At 51.1% G+C, this 19,063-nt stretch overlaps 1 protein-coding gene across 1 annotated transcript in view; it reads right to left on the bottom strand.

Moving 5' to 3' along the window:
- Window positions 1-12,546, bottom strand: part of Mmd2 (monocyte to macrophage differentiation associated 2) — a 35,721-nt gene extending 23,175 nt beyond the window's left edge. Inside the window, exon 1 of the mRNA XM_048351304.1 lies at window positions 12,376-12,546. Within this exon, the coding sequence (XP_048207261.1) occupies window positions 12,376-12,422 (47 nt within the window). The 5' untranslated portion in view covers window positions 12,423-12,546. The remainder of the gene's footprint in view (window positions 1-12,375) is intronic.
- Window positions 12,547-19,063: the final 6,517 nt, after the last annotated feature.

Here is a 19,063-nt window from a genome sequence, read left to right as displayed (position 1 = left end):
TTCTTGGTGGGTAATTAGAGATAAGAGTCTTAAAGACTTTCCTGCCTGGACTGGCTCTGAACTTCACTCCTCAGATCTCAGCCTCCTGAGTAGCTAGAATTACAGGATGAGCTATTAGCACCTAGCCTTTCCCTCCTTTTTATTAGAATTTATTCATTGCACAAAGTATGGGGTTTCATTGTGATATTTCCACATGTGTGTATAATGTACTTTGACTAATTCTCTCTCTCTCTCTCTCTCTCTCTCTCTCTCTCTCTCTCTCTCTCTCTCTCTCTCTCTCTCTCTCTCTCTCTCTCTCTCTGTCCTGGACTTAATTCAGAGCCTGGCTACTGTCCCTCAGCTTTTTTTGCTCAAGGCTAGCACTCTACCACTTCAGCCACAGCGCCACTTCTGGCTTTTTCTGTTTATGGGTACCAAGGCATAGAACTCAGAGCTTCATGCATGCTAGGCAAGTACTCTACCACTAAGCTACACTCCCAGCTCTAATTCATACTCTCAATTAGACTTTATTATCACTGAAGCTCATTTATTTTGTCCTCATACATTGTTTTCTATTGGTACTAAGGGTTTGAACTCAGGACCTCCCACTTGCTAGGCAGGAGCTCTACCACTTAAGCCATAGCCCCAGACATTTCTTGCTTCGGAGAGGGTCTCAAAGTTTTGCCCATGGCCAACCTCAGATGGTAGTCCTCCTACTGATGCCTCCTGGGGTGATGCCACCATGCCCCGAGTGTTGCTTGAGATGGGATCTCACTGACTGTCCACAGGCATGAGGGGAAGGCAGCAGGAACGCCTGCCATCCATCTGGAAGGATACAGTGGATGGAGGACCGGGGCAGTGCACGGCCCATTGTCCCCAAGGGAGCATCTGTGAGATGACATCTGGGAAGAACCCTGAAGGAAATGAACAAGCTCTCCCTCTCCTCCCAGACAAACCTTAGCCCTGAGATGAGGGTGCTAGGGTGGAGCAGGAAAATTACAGAAGGTTCTGGAACATAATGAAGCCAGTTTCCAATTCCACACCCCTCCCCCATTAGCAAGATCCAGGCATCCAGGCTGAGCAATGCAGGCACTACGGAGAAATTGATTCCCCCAGAGAGTGATGCCTGCCTGCTAGGGCTGATGCACACACACACACACACACACACACACACACACACACACACACAGAGTATACGCAATCCCAGGGGCTTCACAGGACTGAAACACCATCCACACATCTAAGAATATCCCTGCTCCAAATACATGCTGATCGATCTGTTCTTCTCTGAGGTCCTTTCTCTGAAGGAAATTCAGTCTTGGCTTTGTCTGGGAATGCAGGCACCTCAGAAGAGGGAGCTCAGAGGCTCTCTTCCCTTCTTTCTTCAGAGACGTTGCAAATGTACAGGACTGCAGCTCCTAATGAATGAAATGATTGATTCTGCCTGCGATAGCCATCAGCTGCAGAGACTGCAGGAAAGGAGGTTGCCCGGCGACCAGATCCATAAAGGGAGCAGAGCTGAACATGCCCCCCCCCCACACACACCCCAAGTAGCTCTTAGCCCCTGCTGATCAAACAGGTCAACCAGATGTCTCCCACCTCCAGGGAAATACATCACCTGGACTAGGATGCTTTTGCCTTTCTTGGAAAACATCCACCCTGAATCTAATGGAGCCTCTGAACCATTGCTGTAGGAACATGCCACACGTGGCCACATGTGGTTAATTACAAATAGATTCATTAAAAATACATAAATCAAAGCATGCCTGTAGTCCCAGCTACACAGGAGGCTGAGGTGGGAGGATCACTTAAACTCCTGAATTTGAGACCAGCCTCTGCTGCAACACAGAAAGACCCTGCCTCAAAACTAAAAAACAAGCTAGCTGTGGTGATGTATACTGGTAATCCCAAGTGCTTAAGAGGCTGAGGCAGGAGGATGGTGAGTTCAAGGCCACTCTATGCAATGTTATTCCTAATTCAAAAACAAAATAAAGTGCTGTGGGCACTCCAGCTGCAGAGCATCTGTCTAGCAAATGTGAAGTCCTGAGTTCAAATTCCACTACCATCAGAAACAAACAAAATAAAACTTAAGAAAGGGCTAAGGATGTAGTTCAAATGGTAAAGCACTTGCCTAACAAGTAAGAGGCCTGGGGCTCAATCCCCAGTATGGAAAAACAATTAAGAAAATGAACAAAAAATAAAATAAAATTTAATTTAAAATTCATTTCCCAAGTCACACTTGGCACATTTCAAATGTATACCTAAGTGATATTCTCTAGGAATTGTCTTCAAATACTCGGAACAAAAAGTGAAGAGGCAGCTGGGTGTTAGTGGGTCATGCCTGTAATCCTAGCTACTCAGGAGGCTGAGATCTGAGGATCACATTTCAAAACTAGCCCCGGTAGGAAAGCCTGTGAAACTCTCATCTCCAATTAATCACCAGAAAACCAGAAGTGATTCTGTGGCTCAAAGTGGTAGGGTGCTAGCCTTGAGCAAAATGAGCTCAGGGACTCTACCCAGGCCCAGAGGTCAACTCCGCACCACCACCACCACCAAAAAAGTGAAGAGGCAGCCGGATATTGGCAACACATGTCTATAACCCTACCTGTTCAGGAGGCTGAGATTGAAGGATTTTGGTTTAAAGCCAGTCTGATCAGAAAAATCTGTGAGACCTTGTTTTGTGTCTGTGTTGGTCATGGAGCTTGAACTCAGGTAGTGGGTGCTACCCTTGAGCTTTCTCACTCAAGCCTAGAGCTCTACCACTTGAGCCACAGCTCCACTTCCCACTTTTTGGTGGTTCATAAGAGTCTCAGACTTTCCTATCCAGGGTGGCTTTGGACCAAAATCTCCAGATCTCAACCTCCTGAGTAGCTAGGATTGTAGGTATGAGCCACGGGTGCCCAGCTGTAATGCCTTTTTAAAATTATGGCAACATACATATGACAAAAGATATACCATCCTAATGTTTTCTACTTGAGCCATGCCCATGGTCTTTTTGGCTTTAGGTGGTTCTTGCTATTGCTGTTTGATGGTGCTGGGGTTTGAACTCAGGCCTCATTCTTGGTAGGCTGGGGTGATACTGCTGAGCCTTGACTCTAGCCCTGCTTTTTACCATTTCTTTTTAGGACATGATGTCCTTTCCCATTCAGGCATGCCTGAACTGAGGTCTTCCTGTTTTAGGCTTCCTGCTATGATCCCAGGCACATACCACCATACCCAGCTTCCAGACTTTTCTGACCAGGCTAGCCTGGATCCTTGATCCTCCCCATCCCAGCATCCCATGTAGCTGAAGATGACAGACACCTACCACTGCACCCAGCTGTGGACTGAAGAGCAATCTCAGGAACTTTGCTGCCCAAGTTGGCCTCCAATCCTGACCCTCCCAATGTCCACCTCCCAAGTAGTTAAGATCAAAGGCAGGAACCACTACCACCTAACCTCTATTTTGTTTTTGACATAGGGTCTTGCTAACTTTGCCCAGACTGAACTTTAACTTCCCATCCTCCTGCCTCTGCCCCTCAAATAAGTGGGATTATGGCAGGGGCCACCACCACTCCCCACTCCACCCCCATGCAACCCCACACTCTAGTCCTCAGCAGCCTCTGAACCATGTACCTGTCACCCACGGGGCCTCAGCTTACAAGGCTGGGGGGTCCCCTCAGGGCAGCTTTGGGGGTGCAGAGTTGCATGAGGTACCCTCCATTTGGCTTTCTGCTCCTTGCTCTGTCTCACTGGCAGGGGCTGGGGGTGGGTGGGCTGGAACATAATGAAGCCAGCTGTTGCAAAATCTCAGACAGACATTGTTCTAAAAGAGAACAGGCTCAGTTGGAGGGGAGGGGAGGGGAGTGGGGGGAGACCTTCATTGCAAGGTGGGGCCTGTCCTGAGTCCCCAGATGGGGTTGTCCTTCCTTCCTTCCTTCCTTCCTTCCTTCCTTCTTCCCTCCCTCCTTCCCATTCTTCCTTCTTTCTTCTCCCTCCTCTCTCTCTCTCTCCCCCCCCCTTCCCCACCCCTCCTCTCCTTCTCTGGCCCAGGTCACAAGGGAGCTCAGCCAGACATGGCGCCCTCCTTCCTGCACACATGTGGCAGGCATCACTCATGCAGGATTGACACAGGTGGAGCCTCCTCTTAAAAACCTCCTGGAAGGAAGCAAGTCTTGCATCTCATTTCACCCCCAGCCTGACCTCTGACCTCCATGAGCCTTTCTGAATGCATGGGAGAATGACCAGCGGTGGGTAGTGGACAAGCCTGGGGCGGTCACCTTGTGCCACAATGGCATGTGAGGACATGCTGGTCCTAGGCTGACATAGAGAGGGACTCGAACCCTGCTGGGAGAGGAAGCAACCACACAGGTCCTGCACAGCCTTGTGGGCTCATTCGTGAGGCTCAGGACCGGACTTGTGAAAAACTGGAATGGTGGGCAGCGCCGGGATGAATCTGGGATGAACTTCTGTAAGCCACTGCAGGGGAGGAAGGTGCTGTGTATTTCTTACTTTGGTTTTCTTCGGGTTGGGTTTTGGTTTGTCTGTGTTCTTGGCAGTACTAGGATTTGAATTCAGAGCCTTGTACATGCCAGACAGGTTCTCTACAATATGAACCATGCTCCAGGTCCTCAATGCCCCCCCCCTTTTTTTCCCATCAGTTCTGGAGTTTGAACTCTGGATCTGGGTGCTGTCCCTGAGCTCCTTTTGCTCAAGGCTAGCGCTGTACCACTTGAACCACAGCACCAATTCCAGCTTTATACGTGATTAATTGGAGATAAGAGTCTCACAGAGGGGCTGGGGATATGGCCTAGTGGCAAGAGTGCTTGCCTTGTATACATGAAGCCCTGGGTTCAATTCCCCAGCACCACATATACAGAAAATTGCCAGAAGTGGCGCTGTGGCTCAAGTGGCAGAGTGCTAGCCTTGAGCAAAAAAAGAAGCCAGGAACAGTGCTCAGGCCCTGAATCCAATCCCCAGGACTGGCAAAAAAGGAAAAAAGAGTCTCACAGACTTTCCTGTCCTGGATGGCTTCAAACCATGATCCTCAGATCTTAGCCTCCTGAGTAGCTAGAATGATACATGTGAGCCACCAGCGCCCAGTACTGCTCTTTATTTTTTAATGCATATTTCTCACTTTAGCTCCTCAAAGATCACAGTGGTACACACCTGTAACTGCTTCTCAGGAAAAAGCAAGACTGGGCTTGAGGGTGCACACCTGAAGTCCCAGCTACTTAAGAGACCAACATACTGTCATTGATTGAGCCCAGAAATTCAAGACCATCATGAACAACAGTGCTGGTAAACCCATTTCAGACAGAAGGAGGGGAGCGTACAGCAAACATGGCAGTACACGCTTGTAACCTAAACACTTCGGAATCTGATGCAAAAGGATCATGAGTTCGAGTCCAGCCTAGGCTACATAATTCTTGTTTCATAAAACCAAAAAGACGCAATGAGCTGGGGCTTTCTAGTGCTGAAAGGATAGTTCCTCCAGCACCAGCATAGAAGCCACCCTTGCATTGACTATTTAGTTGGCGCCAACTGTATACTATGCGTGCATGCATTTCCTCCCAGCCCCCTGCAAAGTTCTGGCAAGCAGGAGCAGCTGAGGGAGTAGGGGTAGGGGTGGGGGTGCTTGTTGCCTGGCCACACCCCGGAAGTGGCATCAAAGCAGCCCAACAAGTCTGTGTCCCCTAGGCCACAGGAATACAGGGAGACCACAGCAAGATGTCTAGCACCCCAGCACCTAGGACAGCACCCATCACACAGCAAGTCCTGGCAACTAATGGCATCAAGAATGCATGGAGGGAGGGCTGGGAAGATGGCCTAGTGGCAAGAGTGCTTGCCTCATATACATGAAGCCCTGGGTTCAAGTCCTCAGCACCACATATATAATATATATATATATGTATATATATATATATATATATAAAATAGCCAGAAGTGGCGCTGTGGCTCAAGTGGTAGAGTGCTAGCCAAGGACCATGCTCAGGCCCAAAGTTCCTCTAATTAACCACCAGAAAACTGGAAGTGGTGTTGTGGCTCAAAGTGGAAGAGTGCTAGCCTTGAGTGAAAAAGCTCAGGGACAATGCCCAGGTCCTGTGTTCAAGCCCCATGACAAAAAAAAAAAAAAGCATGGAATAAGAGCCAGGTACCAGTAGGTCACACCTGTAGTCCTCAGCCTCTCGGTGGCTGAGATCTGAGAACCGCAGTTGAAAGCCAGTGGGGCAAGAAGTCAAGATTTTTATCTCCAATTAACCAGCAGAAAGCTGGAAGTGGAGCTGTGATTAAAGTAGTAGAGCAATGGCCTTGTGTGGAAAAGCTCAGAGACAGTGCCCAGGCTGAGTTCAAGCCCCAGGACCAACACACACACACACACACACACACACACACACACACACACACACACACACCTACTGCCAAGATTTCAAGGATAAATGAGATGCTGTTGCAAAGTGCTAGGCACATACTCAAGGCCCACCTCTCCCCACACCAGAAAGCTTTGTACCAGGACATCCACCATAAACCAGCCAGCCAGCCAACACTGAGCGAACTCCACAGTCCTGCACCTACACCTTGCACACCGAGACCCCTGTAGTCATCTGCGCCAGGGTAAAGGATTTCCTCCACAGCCTCCAACACACTAAGAAACTCGCTTCTCCAAACTGCCTTCAAGCCTCTCTGGAAAGAGGCCGACTGCAAATGATCGCAAATGATCACGATGACACAAATCCTTGAGTTTCTGGAGCATTCGAATGTACACCAGATGCTCCAAGCAACAGCTCATGAATATTATCTTAATCATCTTTAGAACAAAAAGTCCAGGATGAGCTGAGCTCACCAGTGGCTCACAGCTAGCATCTGACCTATTCAAGAGGCTGAACGGTTGAGGCTTGATGGTAGCCCAGGAAGAAAAGTCTAAAAGATGTCGTCTCCTATCAAGCAGCTGGGCTGGAGGCATAGCTCATATGATACAGCACCTGCCTACTAAACCCAAGGCCCTGAGTTCAAGTCCTAGCACACTCACCCACTCATTCACACACACACAGGATGAAAAGTGTTCCTAGGCCCTGTGACCTCTCGTTGCCTAGCTACAGAAATGGGTCTAAGTGGTAGTACGATGGAGGATATAAATCTACAGAGGGCTGACCAGGGCCTCCGTGAGCTTTGCAAGCCTGTCAAGGTGCCACATTGATGAGACAATATATAATGAGGGCACCTGTGCCCCCCACCACCCACAGACCATATGAGGGGCAAGCTCAATGGTCTGAGAGGCCTTAGGAGAAAACCCCCAAAGCCTGTGAAAGAATTCCACTGTGGGACCATTCACAGCAGGACTATTTGTCCTGTTCTCTGCAAATGGAAGCAAATAAACTTGACCTGGGACTGAGGAACCACACAGGTTGCCACACTCTAGGCTAATAATGCCCAAAGTTGACCAGGGATCAAGTATTCCAGCCCTATGGGAAGGGGCTTGAGCCTGTAGGAGGCGGGCTTCGTGGTGGTAGCGTTGAGTGGGCGTGGTTTCATGGGGTAGAGCTTAGTGAACTGGTTGGGCGGGGCTTACTGGGGGTGTGACTTGGCCAGATTTCTTCTAGGCATTGGGGTTCTTGACTTTGAAGGAGATTGTAGGTTCCTGGTTTCTCTCTCTCTCTCTCTCTCTCTCTCTCTCTCTCTCTCTCTCTCTCCCTCTCCCTCTCCCTCTCCCTCTCCCTCTCTCTTGCCCCCCTCTCCCCCTCTCTTCCTCCTTCCCCCTCCTTCCCCCTCCCTCCTCTCTTTATTTGTTCCTGTTTCTCCATCTGTTATTTCTCCCTCTCTCCCTTTCTTCCTTCTTCCTTTCTCTCTTCTCTCTTTCCTCTCTCCTTGTCTCTCCCTCTATCTATCTCCCCACCCCTAGCCTTAAACAGGAGGTGAGCAGTTCATATCTGCAGGTGTTCGCATATGATATACTGCCACAAGCCCAAAGTAACAGAGCCAGTCATGGGATGAAACCAAACTTGTGAGCAGAAATAAACCTTTCCTCTTTATAAGTCTCAGGTATTTGGGCAGTGTCAAAGAAAGCCAGCTGACAGGCTGCCTTTTCCTTCTACAGGTGGGATTTGAATTGCTGTTGCCTACACATATTGCAAAGATGTCTTAAAAGTTTGTGGCTGGTCTTCAACTTTCATTTTTTTTTTTAATGGGGTGTTGCTGTGTTGCTCAGGCTGGTCTCAAACTTGTCATCACCCAGCCTTCCAACCACTGAAATTTTAGGCATGTACTACCATGCTTGGCTACTTCACAGACTTTTGTTATGAAGAGAAAATCTTAGGTTTAAATGTAGTCTAGTTTATCAATCTTTTCTTTTATCGTTTGTACTTCATGTGCTTCAGAACTATTTGTCTATCCTTATTACTACAAAATTCTTTTGTATTTTCTGAAAGCTTTCCAGTTTCTTTTTTTTTTTTGCCAGTCCTGGGGACTGAACTAAGGGCCTGGGCAATGTTCCTGAGCTTTTCCTCAAGGCTAGCACTCTACTACTTGAGCCACAGCGCTGCTTCTGTTTTTTTCTTCTTATGTGGTACTGAGGAATCGAACCCAGGGCTTCATTCATGCTAGGCAAGCACTCTATCACTAGGCCATATTCCTAGCCCCAGTTTCTTTTTTATAACGTTACAATTTTCACTTGTAAATTTTTGTTGGTGTTGGTGGTAGTGGTAGTGGTCATGGGGCTTGAAGTCTGGGCCTGGGCGCTGTCCCTGAGCTCTTCAGCTCAAGGCTAGAGCTCTACCACTTGAGCCACAGCACCACTTCCAATTTTCTGGTGGTTCGTTGGAGATAAGAGTCTCATGGACTTTCCTGCCCAGGCTGGCTTCAAACCATGATCAGATCTCAGCCTCCTGAGTAGCTAGGATGACAGGCGTGAGCTACCAGTACCCCGGCTTCACTTGTAAATCTTTAATCTATTAGAAATACCTTTAGAGGCCTGGGAATGTGGCTTAGTGGTAGAGTACTTGCCTAGCATACATGAAGACCTTAGTTCGATTCCTCAGTGCCACATAAACAGAAAAGGCCAGAAGTAGTGCTATGCTCAAGTGATAGAGTGCTAGCCTTGAGCAAAAAGAAGCCAGGGACAGTGCTCAGGCCCTGATTTCAAGCCTCAGGACTGGCAAAAAGAAGAAGGAGGAGGAAGAGGAGAAAGAGGAAGAGGAAGAAAGAAAGAAAGAAATCCATTTAGAAATGAAAGGAAGGAAGGAAGAAATCCATTTAGAAATGCCTTTTCTGAGCCACAGAACCTTGTTGAACTTGAAATGCTTCAGATAGAAACAGTTAACTTAAGCCAGACACCACTGACTCATGTCTGTAATCCTAGCTTCTCAGGAAGGTGAGATCAGAGGATCTCAGTTTAAATATAGTCTGGGCAGTAAAGTCTGAGAGACTCCATCTCCGATTAACCAGCAAAAAGGCAGGACTAGAGGCATCTCCCAAGTGATAAAGTGCCAGGCATGAGCAAAAGCATCAAATGAGAGTCCAAGGCCCCGAGTTCAAACCCTGGCACTGTCACAAGAGAAAAAAAACAAACCTGCCTTTTCTGTATAGTGTAAGGTAGAGCTCCACTTTCATTGCTCCTATCTGGAGAGTCAGCTGTCAGCATTGTTTACTCAATGGACCATCCCTGCCTAGACTGAGCTGTTGATTTACATCAAGGGCTGGGGTTAGAACCAAGAACTCAGCTAGTCCAACCACTGAGAAACAGAGGCTGAGAGAGGGAGAGTACTTTTGTGGTCCCACAGAACACTTACTTGGAATGCCTGACTCTTGATGCGGAACATCCCTGTGCTGTTGAAGCTGGATCAACACTAACTACATACAACCTGGATGGGGATTGCTTGGAATACCCAAGTCCAAATTCAGGGGTGGAGTCCGCATAAAACATACAACCAATATTGAAGATGCATAGTGAAAAAAAGAATGCAAAATAGCTCACAAAGAGTTCATATTGATTACTTGTTGAAATCATAATGTTCTGGATGTAAACAGTTAACTAATCAGAGCTGGGAATATGGCCTAGTGGTAGAGCGCTTGCCTGGTATACATGAAGCCCTGGGTTCGGTTCCTCAGCACCACATATATAGAAAAGGCCAGAAGTGGCACTGTGGCTCAAGTAGAGTGTTAACCTTGAGCAAAAAAAAAAAAAGCAGGGACAGTGCTCAGACCCTGAGTTCAAGCCCCAAGACTGGCAAAAACAACAACAAAAAAAGAGTTAACTAATCAGGTGCAGTATCTCACCCCTGTGATCCTAACTACATGGGGGGAGGAGATTGGGAGGATTACAGTTCCAAGCCAGCCTTTGGGGAAATGTTCACAGAATTCCATGCACAACAATGGTAAGCTGGGGTGAGACACTGGTGGCTCACACCTGTAACCCTAGCTATTCAGAAAACCGAGATCTAAGAATCAGTTTAAAGGCAGCCCTAGCAGAAAAGTCCGTGAGTCTCTTATCTCCAATTAACTGCCAGAAAACTGGAAGTAGCTCTGTGGCTCAAAGTGGTAGAGCACTAGTCTTGAGCAAAAGAGCGCAGGGATAGCACCCAGGCTCTAAGTTCAAGCCCCACAACTGACAATAATTAATTAAATGACTAATTAAAAAGCTGGGTATGGTAGACCATTCCTGGAATCCCAGCCTCTGTTTGCCTGTGGATGGTTGGCCTGGTTAATACCTTGGTTCTAACCCAGATTCCTTGCTGTGGGTCACAGCCCAACCTAGGCAAGGGTAGTTTGTTGAGTAAATGATGCCAATAGCTGAGACTGTCCTGACTGTATGGGAAGCATACACAGGAGGCCCAGGCATACATGTGAACAATATTGCAAAAATAACTGAAAATAAGATAAAAGCACCAGAGTTGGGTAGAATGCTTGCTCACTCCACCCACTTTTGTCCCAGCCCCTTGAGGACAAGCTTTTATAAGTCCAAAAGGACCACTCCAGAGAGGATGGGTTTGTGCAGCCACCACCAGGCCGAGAGGGAGCCCACGAGGATCACTCAGGTCCTTGTTTTGGTGACCAGGTCTAAGTCCACCCCCTCACTGGCCTGGAAGTCATGGTCCTCCTGCTTCTGCCGCTGAAGCAGCTGGGATTACAGGCGAGGGGCACCTCACCCGGCCACTGGTTCACGGGCCTGGGGAAAGGGCTCAGTCTGTTCTCCTGGCAGAGCAGAGGGTTCACCCTGAGACTTCACTTCCTCCAGTTGTGACACGATGACCCAACCCAACCAGATCTGCTGAACGGAAGCTCAGCACACACCTGGGTACTCACTCCACTTACAAAGTTGAAGACTGGGGGGCCAGGAAGGGTGAAGGGTTGTGGTGACTCAGTTTCTCAAGGGTTTTGTTGGAGGGAGGAGGGGTTTCTCGTGTGAAATCCTCTTCCGGTATCCCCTGCAGTCTTGGGGGTCTACAGGCTGGCTTGGCTGGAGAACTCCCTCCCCACCCCAGGCTACTAAGGGAGGGGTGTCCTGCCTGCTCCATCCCCGTCCACCCTCACGAAAGGACACGAATCCATTCTTCTGGCCTGATGTGAGGGGGAGGGAAGGGCTCACGGGGAAGCCCGTTAGCATTTCTAACAGCGTGTCTGACAGATGGGGCAGGAGGTGGCCCCCAGGGCGCAGTAGATGCTTTCCAGGGATCATCTCACTTAATCCTCCGGGCGGGGAGGGGGGAACGGGGACCCCAAGCCAGCGCTGGGGAAAGTGAGGCTCGGCCCGGGGAAGCCACTCTCCCAGACACCCCGACTATGAGGGCTCCCCACAAACGGCCCCGTTGGGGATGGGGAAATCCCCTCGGAAGAGCACAAAAACCTGGAGTGTGGTCGGGTCTTAGATACCAAAGGAAAAGCCTGGACTGTGTCCTGGTCAACATTGCCTTGTTTACCGGGACGGTGATCGTCTGTAACTGTTAGGGTTACCTGCTGGCTCTGCCTCACTTGCTCCACCACCTGCGCGGGGTTTTCACCCTTGCGAGCCCAGGCCTCGGGCGGTTCGGGGCTGCGCGGCGCTCGCGCGCGGCGGGGCGCGGACACCGTGCGGGTGACACGATCCGAGCCCGGTTCACCGAGTGTCGTGGAGTCGCCTTTGAATTCCCGTGGGTTGGGAGTCCCATTTGGGTGAGGGGAGACGACACGCTAGGGGGTGGAGGTCTGGCTGCGTCCACCCCGCGGCCCGGGCCTCGCCTCAGAGGCTGGGATTACAGGCGTGCGCCGCCACGCTCGGCGCGGGGCGGCCGGGGCGCAGACCCCATCCGCGACCAGGGTGACGCCGTCGTATGGGGGGTGTTTCTGGCCGGGAGAAGGGGGGGTTGTCCGGCTGTTCAGTCTGGGTTTCCGAGTCTCGGAGGACAGCGGGGACCCCAGCCCCCCCCCCCCCCGCCCGCCGCTCACCGGGCGTATCTGGTTTTCTGGAAATCCAGCAGCCTGGAAGCGAACATCGCGGCGGTTCCATCGGCGCCCTGCCCTGGGCTCGGCACGCGGGAACTTGCGGAGCCACGGGCACAGGCGCAGCAGGTTGGACGACACGATCTTCAGTGTTGGAGGACGAGGTCGGCACCCCGAAACCCCCCGGAGCCCAAGCCCGAGGCGCGCGAGGAGCCAGCGGCGCCAAATCCCGAGCAGATGGTGGCGGGGGCGGGGTGGGGGGGCCGGGAAGGGGGCTCCCGCGGGCCGCCCATCGCCACGCCACGCCCAGCCACGCCCCTCAGTCCCTGGCCACGCCCCTCGCCACGCCAGGCCGCCCGCCGCCACGCCCACCACTCCTGCCCATCACTCATTGCCACGCCCCATCGTCCGGCCCACCACTCCCTCGCCCCGCCCACCGGCCTGCCCACCACTTCTCGTCCCGCCCATCACTCATTGCCATGCCCGCCTCCCTGCCCACCCGCTCCTCGCCCCACCCACCGGCCTGTCCATCATTCCTCGCCCCGCCCACCTCCCCCTAGCCCACCCTGTCACCCTCCCCACCCCGGACTCGCAGCTCTCCGGACACACACACACACACACACACACACACACACACACATACACACACACACACACACACACACACACAGCCCTCAGGTAACGGGGACATTGGCATTTCCAGTTAATGGATTACAGAGCCCCAGGATCTGTTTTCTGCCTTCCCCTAGTCCCATCACGGGTCCTCCCCCCCACCGCCGGGGTCCCACAGCCAGGTGGGTGCTGGGACCACCAGCCGGAAGGCGAGACCCCTCCCCCCCAACGGGGGCTGCAAGATGGCCCTGGATGAGAGAGCAATGTCAGCCTGTAATCCCAGCACTGGGTAGATTGAGGCTGGAGGATATAGGTGTTCAAGGCAAGGCTGTGCCACCAACATGACTTTATCTGAGACAGAGACAGAGAAACAGAGAAAGACCCGGAAACAGAGACAGACAGAGAGACAGAGAGAGAGAAACAGAGACAGAAGCATAAACAGGGACAGAGAGAGACAGAAAGGGGGAGAGGGGGCAGGGAAGGAAAGGAGGAAGGAAGGGAGAGAGGGAGGGGAGGAAGGAAGGAAGGAAGGAAGGAAGGAAGGAAGGAAGGAAGGAAGGAAGGAAGGAAGGAAGGAAGGAAGGAAGGAAGGAAAGAAGGAAGGAAGGAAAGAAGGAAGGAAGGAAGGAAGGACAACCCCATCTGAGGACTCAGGACAGGCCCCACCTTTCAATGAAGGCCTCTCCTCTCCCCCTCACTCTCCCCCTTCCCACTTCCCCTTCTCCCTCCTCCATCTGGACTGGTTCTCTTTTAGAACAATGTCTGTCTGAGATTCTGTAACAGCTGGGAAGACGCCCACCCACCCCCAGCCCCTGCCAGTGAGACAGAACAAGGAGAGAAAGCCAAATGGAGGGCACCTAATTCAACTCTGCACCCCCAAAGCTGCCCTAAGGGCACCCCCCCATGTGAGGTGAGGACCCTAAGGCGACAGGCAGATGGTTCAGAGGCCACTGAGGAACCACAAGAGGCTGTGCCTGGGGGCTGGGGAGATAGCCTAGTGGCAAGAGTGCCTGCCTCGGATACACGAGGCCCTAGGTTCGATTCCCCAGCACCACATATACAGAAAAACGGCCAGAAGCGGCGCTGTGGCTCAAGTGGCGGAGTGCTAGCCTTGAGCGGGAAGAAGCCAGGGACAGTGCTCAGGCCCTGAGTCCAAGGCCCAGGACTGGCCAAAAAAAAAAAAAAAAAAAAAAAAGAGGCTGTGCCTGGGGCTGGGGGTAAGTTGCTAGAAGCAGAGGCAGAAGGAAAACATCCATAGATGGTCATACAGGAAGACTTACCAGCCTGAGATCTGAGGATCAGGGTTCAAAGCCAGCCTGGGCAGAAGAATCCCCAAGACTTTTTTTTTTTTTGCCAGTCCTGGGCCTTGGACTCAGGGTCTGAGCACTGTCCCTGGCTTCTTTTTACTCAAGGCTAGCACTCTGCCACTTGAGCCACAGCGCCACTTCTGGCCTTTTCTATATATGTGGTGCTGAGGAATCGAACCTAGTGCTTCATGTATACAAGGCGAGCACTCTACCACTAGGCCATATTCCCAGGCCTTCCCAAGACTCTTATCTTCAATTAACTAGCAAAAAGTCACAAGTGAACCTGTGGCTCAAGTGGTAGAGTGCCAGCCAGCCTTGAGCGAAAAGCCAACCACGAGCAAGAGGCCTTGAGTTCAAGCCCCAGTACCAGCAATCACACACACACACACACACACACACACACACACACACAGTTTGGGCCACAGCAACCACCTGATGCTGGCAGACTTCTAGATTGGACTGTTTGCAACAATGTTGTAGGATGTTCTCCAGGTCAAGGCTGCTATGTGCAATGGGAGTGGGGCAATGTGGGGGATGGGAGCCATCTTAGAAATGAAAATGACACAGAAGAAAATTCTAGAAAGCACTCCCTCACACAGTGAGGGGAAGAAGGGTCCGTGAGACTTCTGTTTCCTGCTTGTCACACAGATGTCTGTCCTGCTGTAAGCCACAGTACCTAGCAAAAGGTCTCTGCCTTGTCCCGAATCCTCCCTGAGACCTAAGATTCTGAGGCCAGCACCCTAGCCTCTCTGTGCCCTGCACACACTGCCCAGCAGCTGGGAGATGCCATTTAGTAACTGATGACTGGAGGAAGGATGAGGAGAATCAGGCCCAATTCTCAGCCATGTCCCAGGGATACCAGGGATTGGGCTAGGGCTCCAGGAAGGGAGGGCGAGGAAGCTGGGCCATGGGGTGGGGGGGGGGGGGGGTGGGAGGACTTTTTTTAACCATTTGCTTCCCCCGTGGCCCCACAGCAGATGCAAAACTCAACACATGTCCAATAGTGCAAGTGTTTCAGGGTGGGGGGGTGATGCAGACAGATCTGGGTGAAGATTAGTGGTCAGCATCTCCTTGCTGACATATGTAGAAGGGAAACTGAGGCTGAGGGACCAGGGACAGGTAGGAGCAAGCTTGTGCTGAATGAATCCCCCATTCCCTGGACACAGAGTTGATTACCCAACAGAAACCTCCAGAACTAGTGAGTGCTCAGAGCTCCCAGTGACAGAATCAAACAGGAACAGATAGTCCCAGGTTGCCAGCACTCTCCTCCCCAGGTCCCTGTCTCCCCAGGCCCCTGCCTCCCCAGGGCCCAGTCTCCTATCCACTGCATTAATGCATCCGTCCCCTGTCCCCCTAGCCACACCTTTGCCCCAGCCTTCAACCCCAACTTCCACCAAAGTCCCTGCTGGCTTGGCCAAGGTGGAAGTTCACCACTAGTGTGTCTGATCACAGCTGCATGCCTCCCTCCTTTCTTCCTGGGGAATCGCAGCTGGGCTGGGGCTGGAGGAGTCAACAGGCTGGAACCAGACACCCACCCTTGCGACCCTCCACCCCCAGGGTTTTTGCCCTCCTCCTGGCCCCAGGATGCTGCTCATCATCAAGCAGATCGCTACAGGCCCCCTCCTCCCCAGAGAAGACCCCTGAAAGGAAACACAGACCTAGGAATGGATTTTCTTCCTTCCTTTCTTCCTTTCTTTTTCTCCACAGCTAAAGAAGTTGAATAAAAAATAAGTTGCTATTTTTACTGCCAGGATCTGGTTGCTATGGCAACTGAGGGCCTGACTCCTGCTCCAGAGCCAGGGCTGGACTGTGCCTGAGCAGGGAGGTGGGGAAGACTGCAGCAGTCCATGAGGCCTAAGAGCCACAGGGCTGAGCCCACACCCCAGGGGTCCACTCTGCCCCCCAGACCTGTCCCTGGTGAATTCAACTATGATCATCTCCCTTAGGCATAACCCTTTGGAGTTTTTGTTGTTGCTTTTTGTTTGCTAGCTCCTTTTAAGTCTTGCAGTCCTGGCGTGTGATCTCCAGGGCCTTGCTCTTGCTCAGCTTGCTTGCCAGGCTGGTGCTCTACCATTTGAGCCACTGTTTGGCTTGGACGGAGGTCCTCTTACCTCTGCCTCCTGAGTAGCTGGGATTACTGGCATGAGCCACCATACCCAGCCCCTACATGCCCAGCTCTTTATAGACATTTCAACAACTTGAGAATGATTTCCGTCTGACTAAGGCTTACAGAGGTGACAGATCAGGTGTCTCAAACCCAGGCTAGTTGAGTACAGTGGCTCACACCTATAATCCCAACTACTTCGGAGAGAGGAGATGGGAGGGTCACACAGTTCAAGAACTATGCAGGCATAAAAATTTCATGAAATTCCATCTCCACCAATGGCTGAGCACAGTGGTGCCTGCCATCCCAGCTACAGGGGAAGCCTGAGTAGGAGGATTGTAGTCCAGATCACCTGGGCACAAAGCAAGTCCCTACCTTGGAAGTAAGTAAAGCAAAAGGGGGCGGGAGGCATGGCTCAAGTGGTAGAGCTACCTGACTAGCTAGCTGGGGAGCCTGAGTTCAATCTCAAATGCCACAAAATGAATAGAGAAGAAATACGGAAGGAAGGAAGGAAGGAAGGAAGGAAGGAAGGAAGGAAGGAAGGAAGGAAGGAAGGAAGGGCCATAAAAAAGAGGGGGAGGGGGAGCAACAACACCCGGGCTAACCTCCTTCCAAACTCCCAACTGCTTTTCAGAATTGCTCTGCCATCATCCCAGCCCCCCTGAATAGATAGCGCTTTCTAGGCGCTGTCCTTTCTCTTTGGAGCTCACAGTTGAATGGGGGAGACAGCTGCTTAGAGAAAGCCCCAGGACCTTGGCTACCGATGAAAGCCCTGTGTGTGGGGATGGACAGAGACAAAGATAAGCAAAGCTGGACACATTGTGGTCAGGTCCGATTTTAGTCAATCTCAACGATTGCAGTCAGGCAAAGTCCAGTGGGAGCTGAGACCGACTTCCTTCCATGATATAGAAGTTGGGTTTGGTGTTTTAAAAGTAGTGGAGAGCAGGGAAGAGGTGAAGGGGGTGCTGGGAAGGGGCAGGGAAGGGAAAAGTTTCTGTGGCTTTGGGCCACATGAAACCCAGCTATAACTGGGTTCATCAGCAATGGCCTCCTGCCCTCCGTGGGGGGCTGGATATGCGACAGGGACTGGGGAGGGGACCTTAGCCTGGCTTGGGGTGTTGGGTTTGTAATCTTGTCTCACACACACACACACACACACACACACACACACACACACAAAATTAGGATATCTGGAGGCACAGCTCACACTCAGAATGGGGCCTGGGCTCACCTGGGGCATTCTGGGTAGTTATTTGTGCTGGGAAAGTTGGGCAGGAAGTGACTTGAACTTGTCCTCTCACGGGTGCCTGCCTCTCTTTGTCTTGCTATCCTGGCACATTCAGTCCTGCTTCCTGTCACACTGTTGCATAATTGGGCTCAGAGATGTCAAGGCTGGTCTGTTTAGGGTCGTTGTAACATAGATGTCTGAGCACCTATTTAAACAAAGATGGATTCTGCCATATGCTCCCATCTTGAGATCAATGCCATACCTGCAGATTCACATTGTTCCTTACAGATATGTGTGATCAGAGGAGGCACTGGGTGCTGGCGGCTCATCCCTGTGATCCTAGCCACTCAGGAGGCTGAGATCTGAGGACCAATGTTCAAAGCCAGCCCAGGCAGGAAAGTCTATGAGACTCTTGTCTCTAATTAGCTAGCAAAAAAGGAAGTTGGAAGTAGAGCTGTGGCTCAAGTGGTAAAGTGCCAGCCTTGAGTAAAACAACCAAAGGGATAGCGCCCAGGCCCTGAGTTCAAGCCTCAGGACACACACACACACACACACACACACACACACACACACACACCAAAGGAGTCATAGTTTTGTTTGTTTGTTTGTTTTGGCCAGTCCTGGGGCTTGGACTCAGGGCCTGAGCACTGTCCCTGGCTTCTTCTTGCTCAAGGCTAGCACTCTGCCACTTGAGCCACAGCACCACTTCTGGCCATTTTCTGTATATGTGGTGCTGGGGAACCGAACCCAGGGCCTCATGTATACGAGGCAAGCACTCTTGCCACTAGGCCATATCCCCAGCCCCATAGTTTTTGTTTTTTGATGTTCCTGGTTGTTTTTTTTTGTTGTTGTTGTTGTTGTTTTGCCAGTCCTGGGCCTTGGGCTCAGGGCCTGAGCACTGTCCCTGGCTTCTTTTTGCTCAAGGCTAGCACTCTGCCACTTGAGCCACAGCGCCACTTCTGGCCGTTTTCTATATATGTGGTGCTGGGGAATCGAGCCCAGGGCTTCATGTAAACCAGGCAAGCACTCTTTGCCACTAGGCCATATTCCCAGCCCGTTCCTGGGTTTTTGAACCACCTGATTATTGAAAACATTCTACCCCTTGAGCCATGTCCCCATCTCTTTTAGCTATTTTGGAGGATAGAGCCTCATGTTTTTCTCCCCGGCAGGCCTGGACTGTAATCTTCCTATTTACATCCCATACTTAGCTGGGGTTACACCCCAAAGGAATCATTTTATCAAATGCTGCCTCTCAGAATATTTCTCTTTTTCCTTTAGAATATTTTTGCTTAGTTCCCGGAGTGTAGTAACCATTTTGGCCAGCAGGCAAGGTCAGAGGGAATTTTTTTTTCTTTTTTGTAGTATGTTACAACACAGCAAGGGAGGGAGTATAGTGCTTCAAAGAAAGAATTATCTGCAAGTGTTTAACAATTTGTGAATACA

Source organism: Perognathus longimembris, chromosome 1 (assembly GCF_023159225.1).
Source record: "Perognathus longimembris pacificus isolate PPM17 chromosome 1, ASM2315922v1, whole genome shotgun sequence".
In the NCBI taxonomy this organism is placed as follows: domain Eukaryota; kingdom Metazoa; phylum Chordata; class Mammalia; order Rodentia; family Heteromyidae; genus Perognathus; species Perognathus longimembris.
This window is presented reverse-complemented; position numbering and strand designations above follow the sequence as displayed.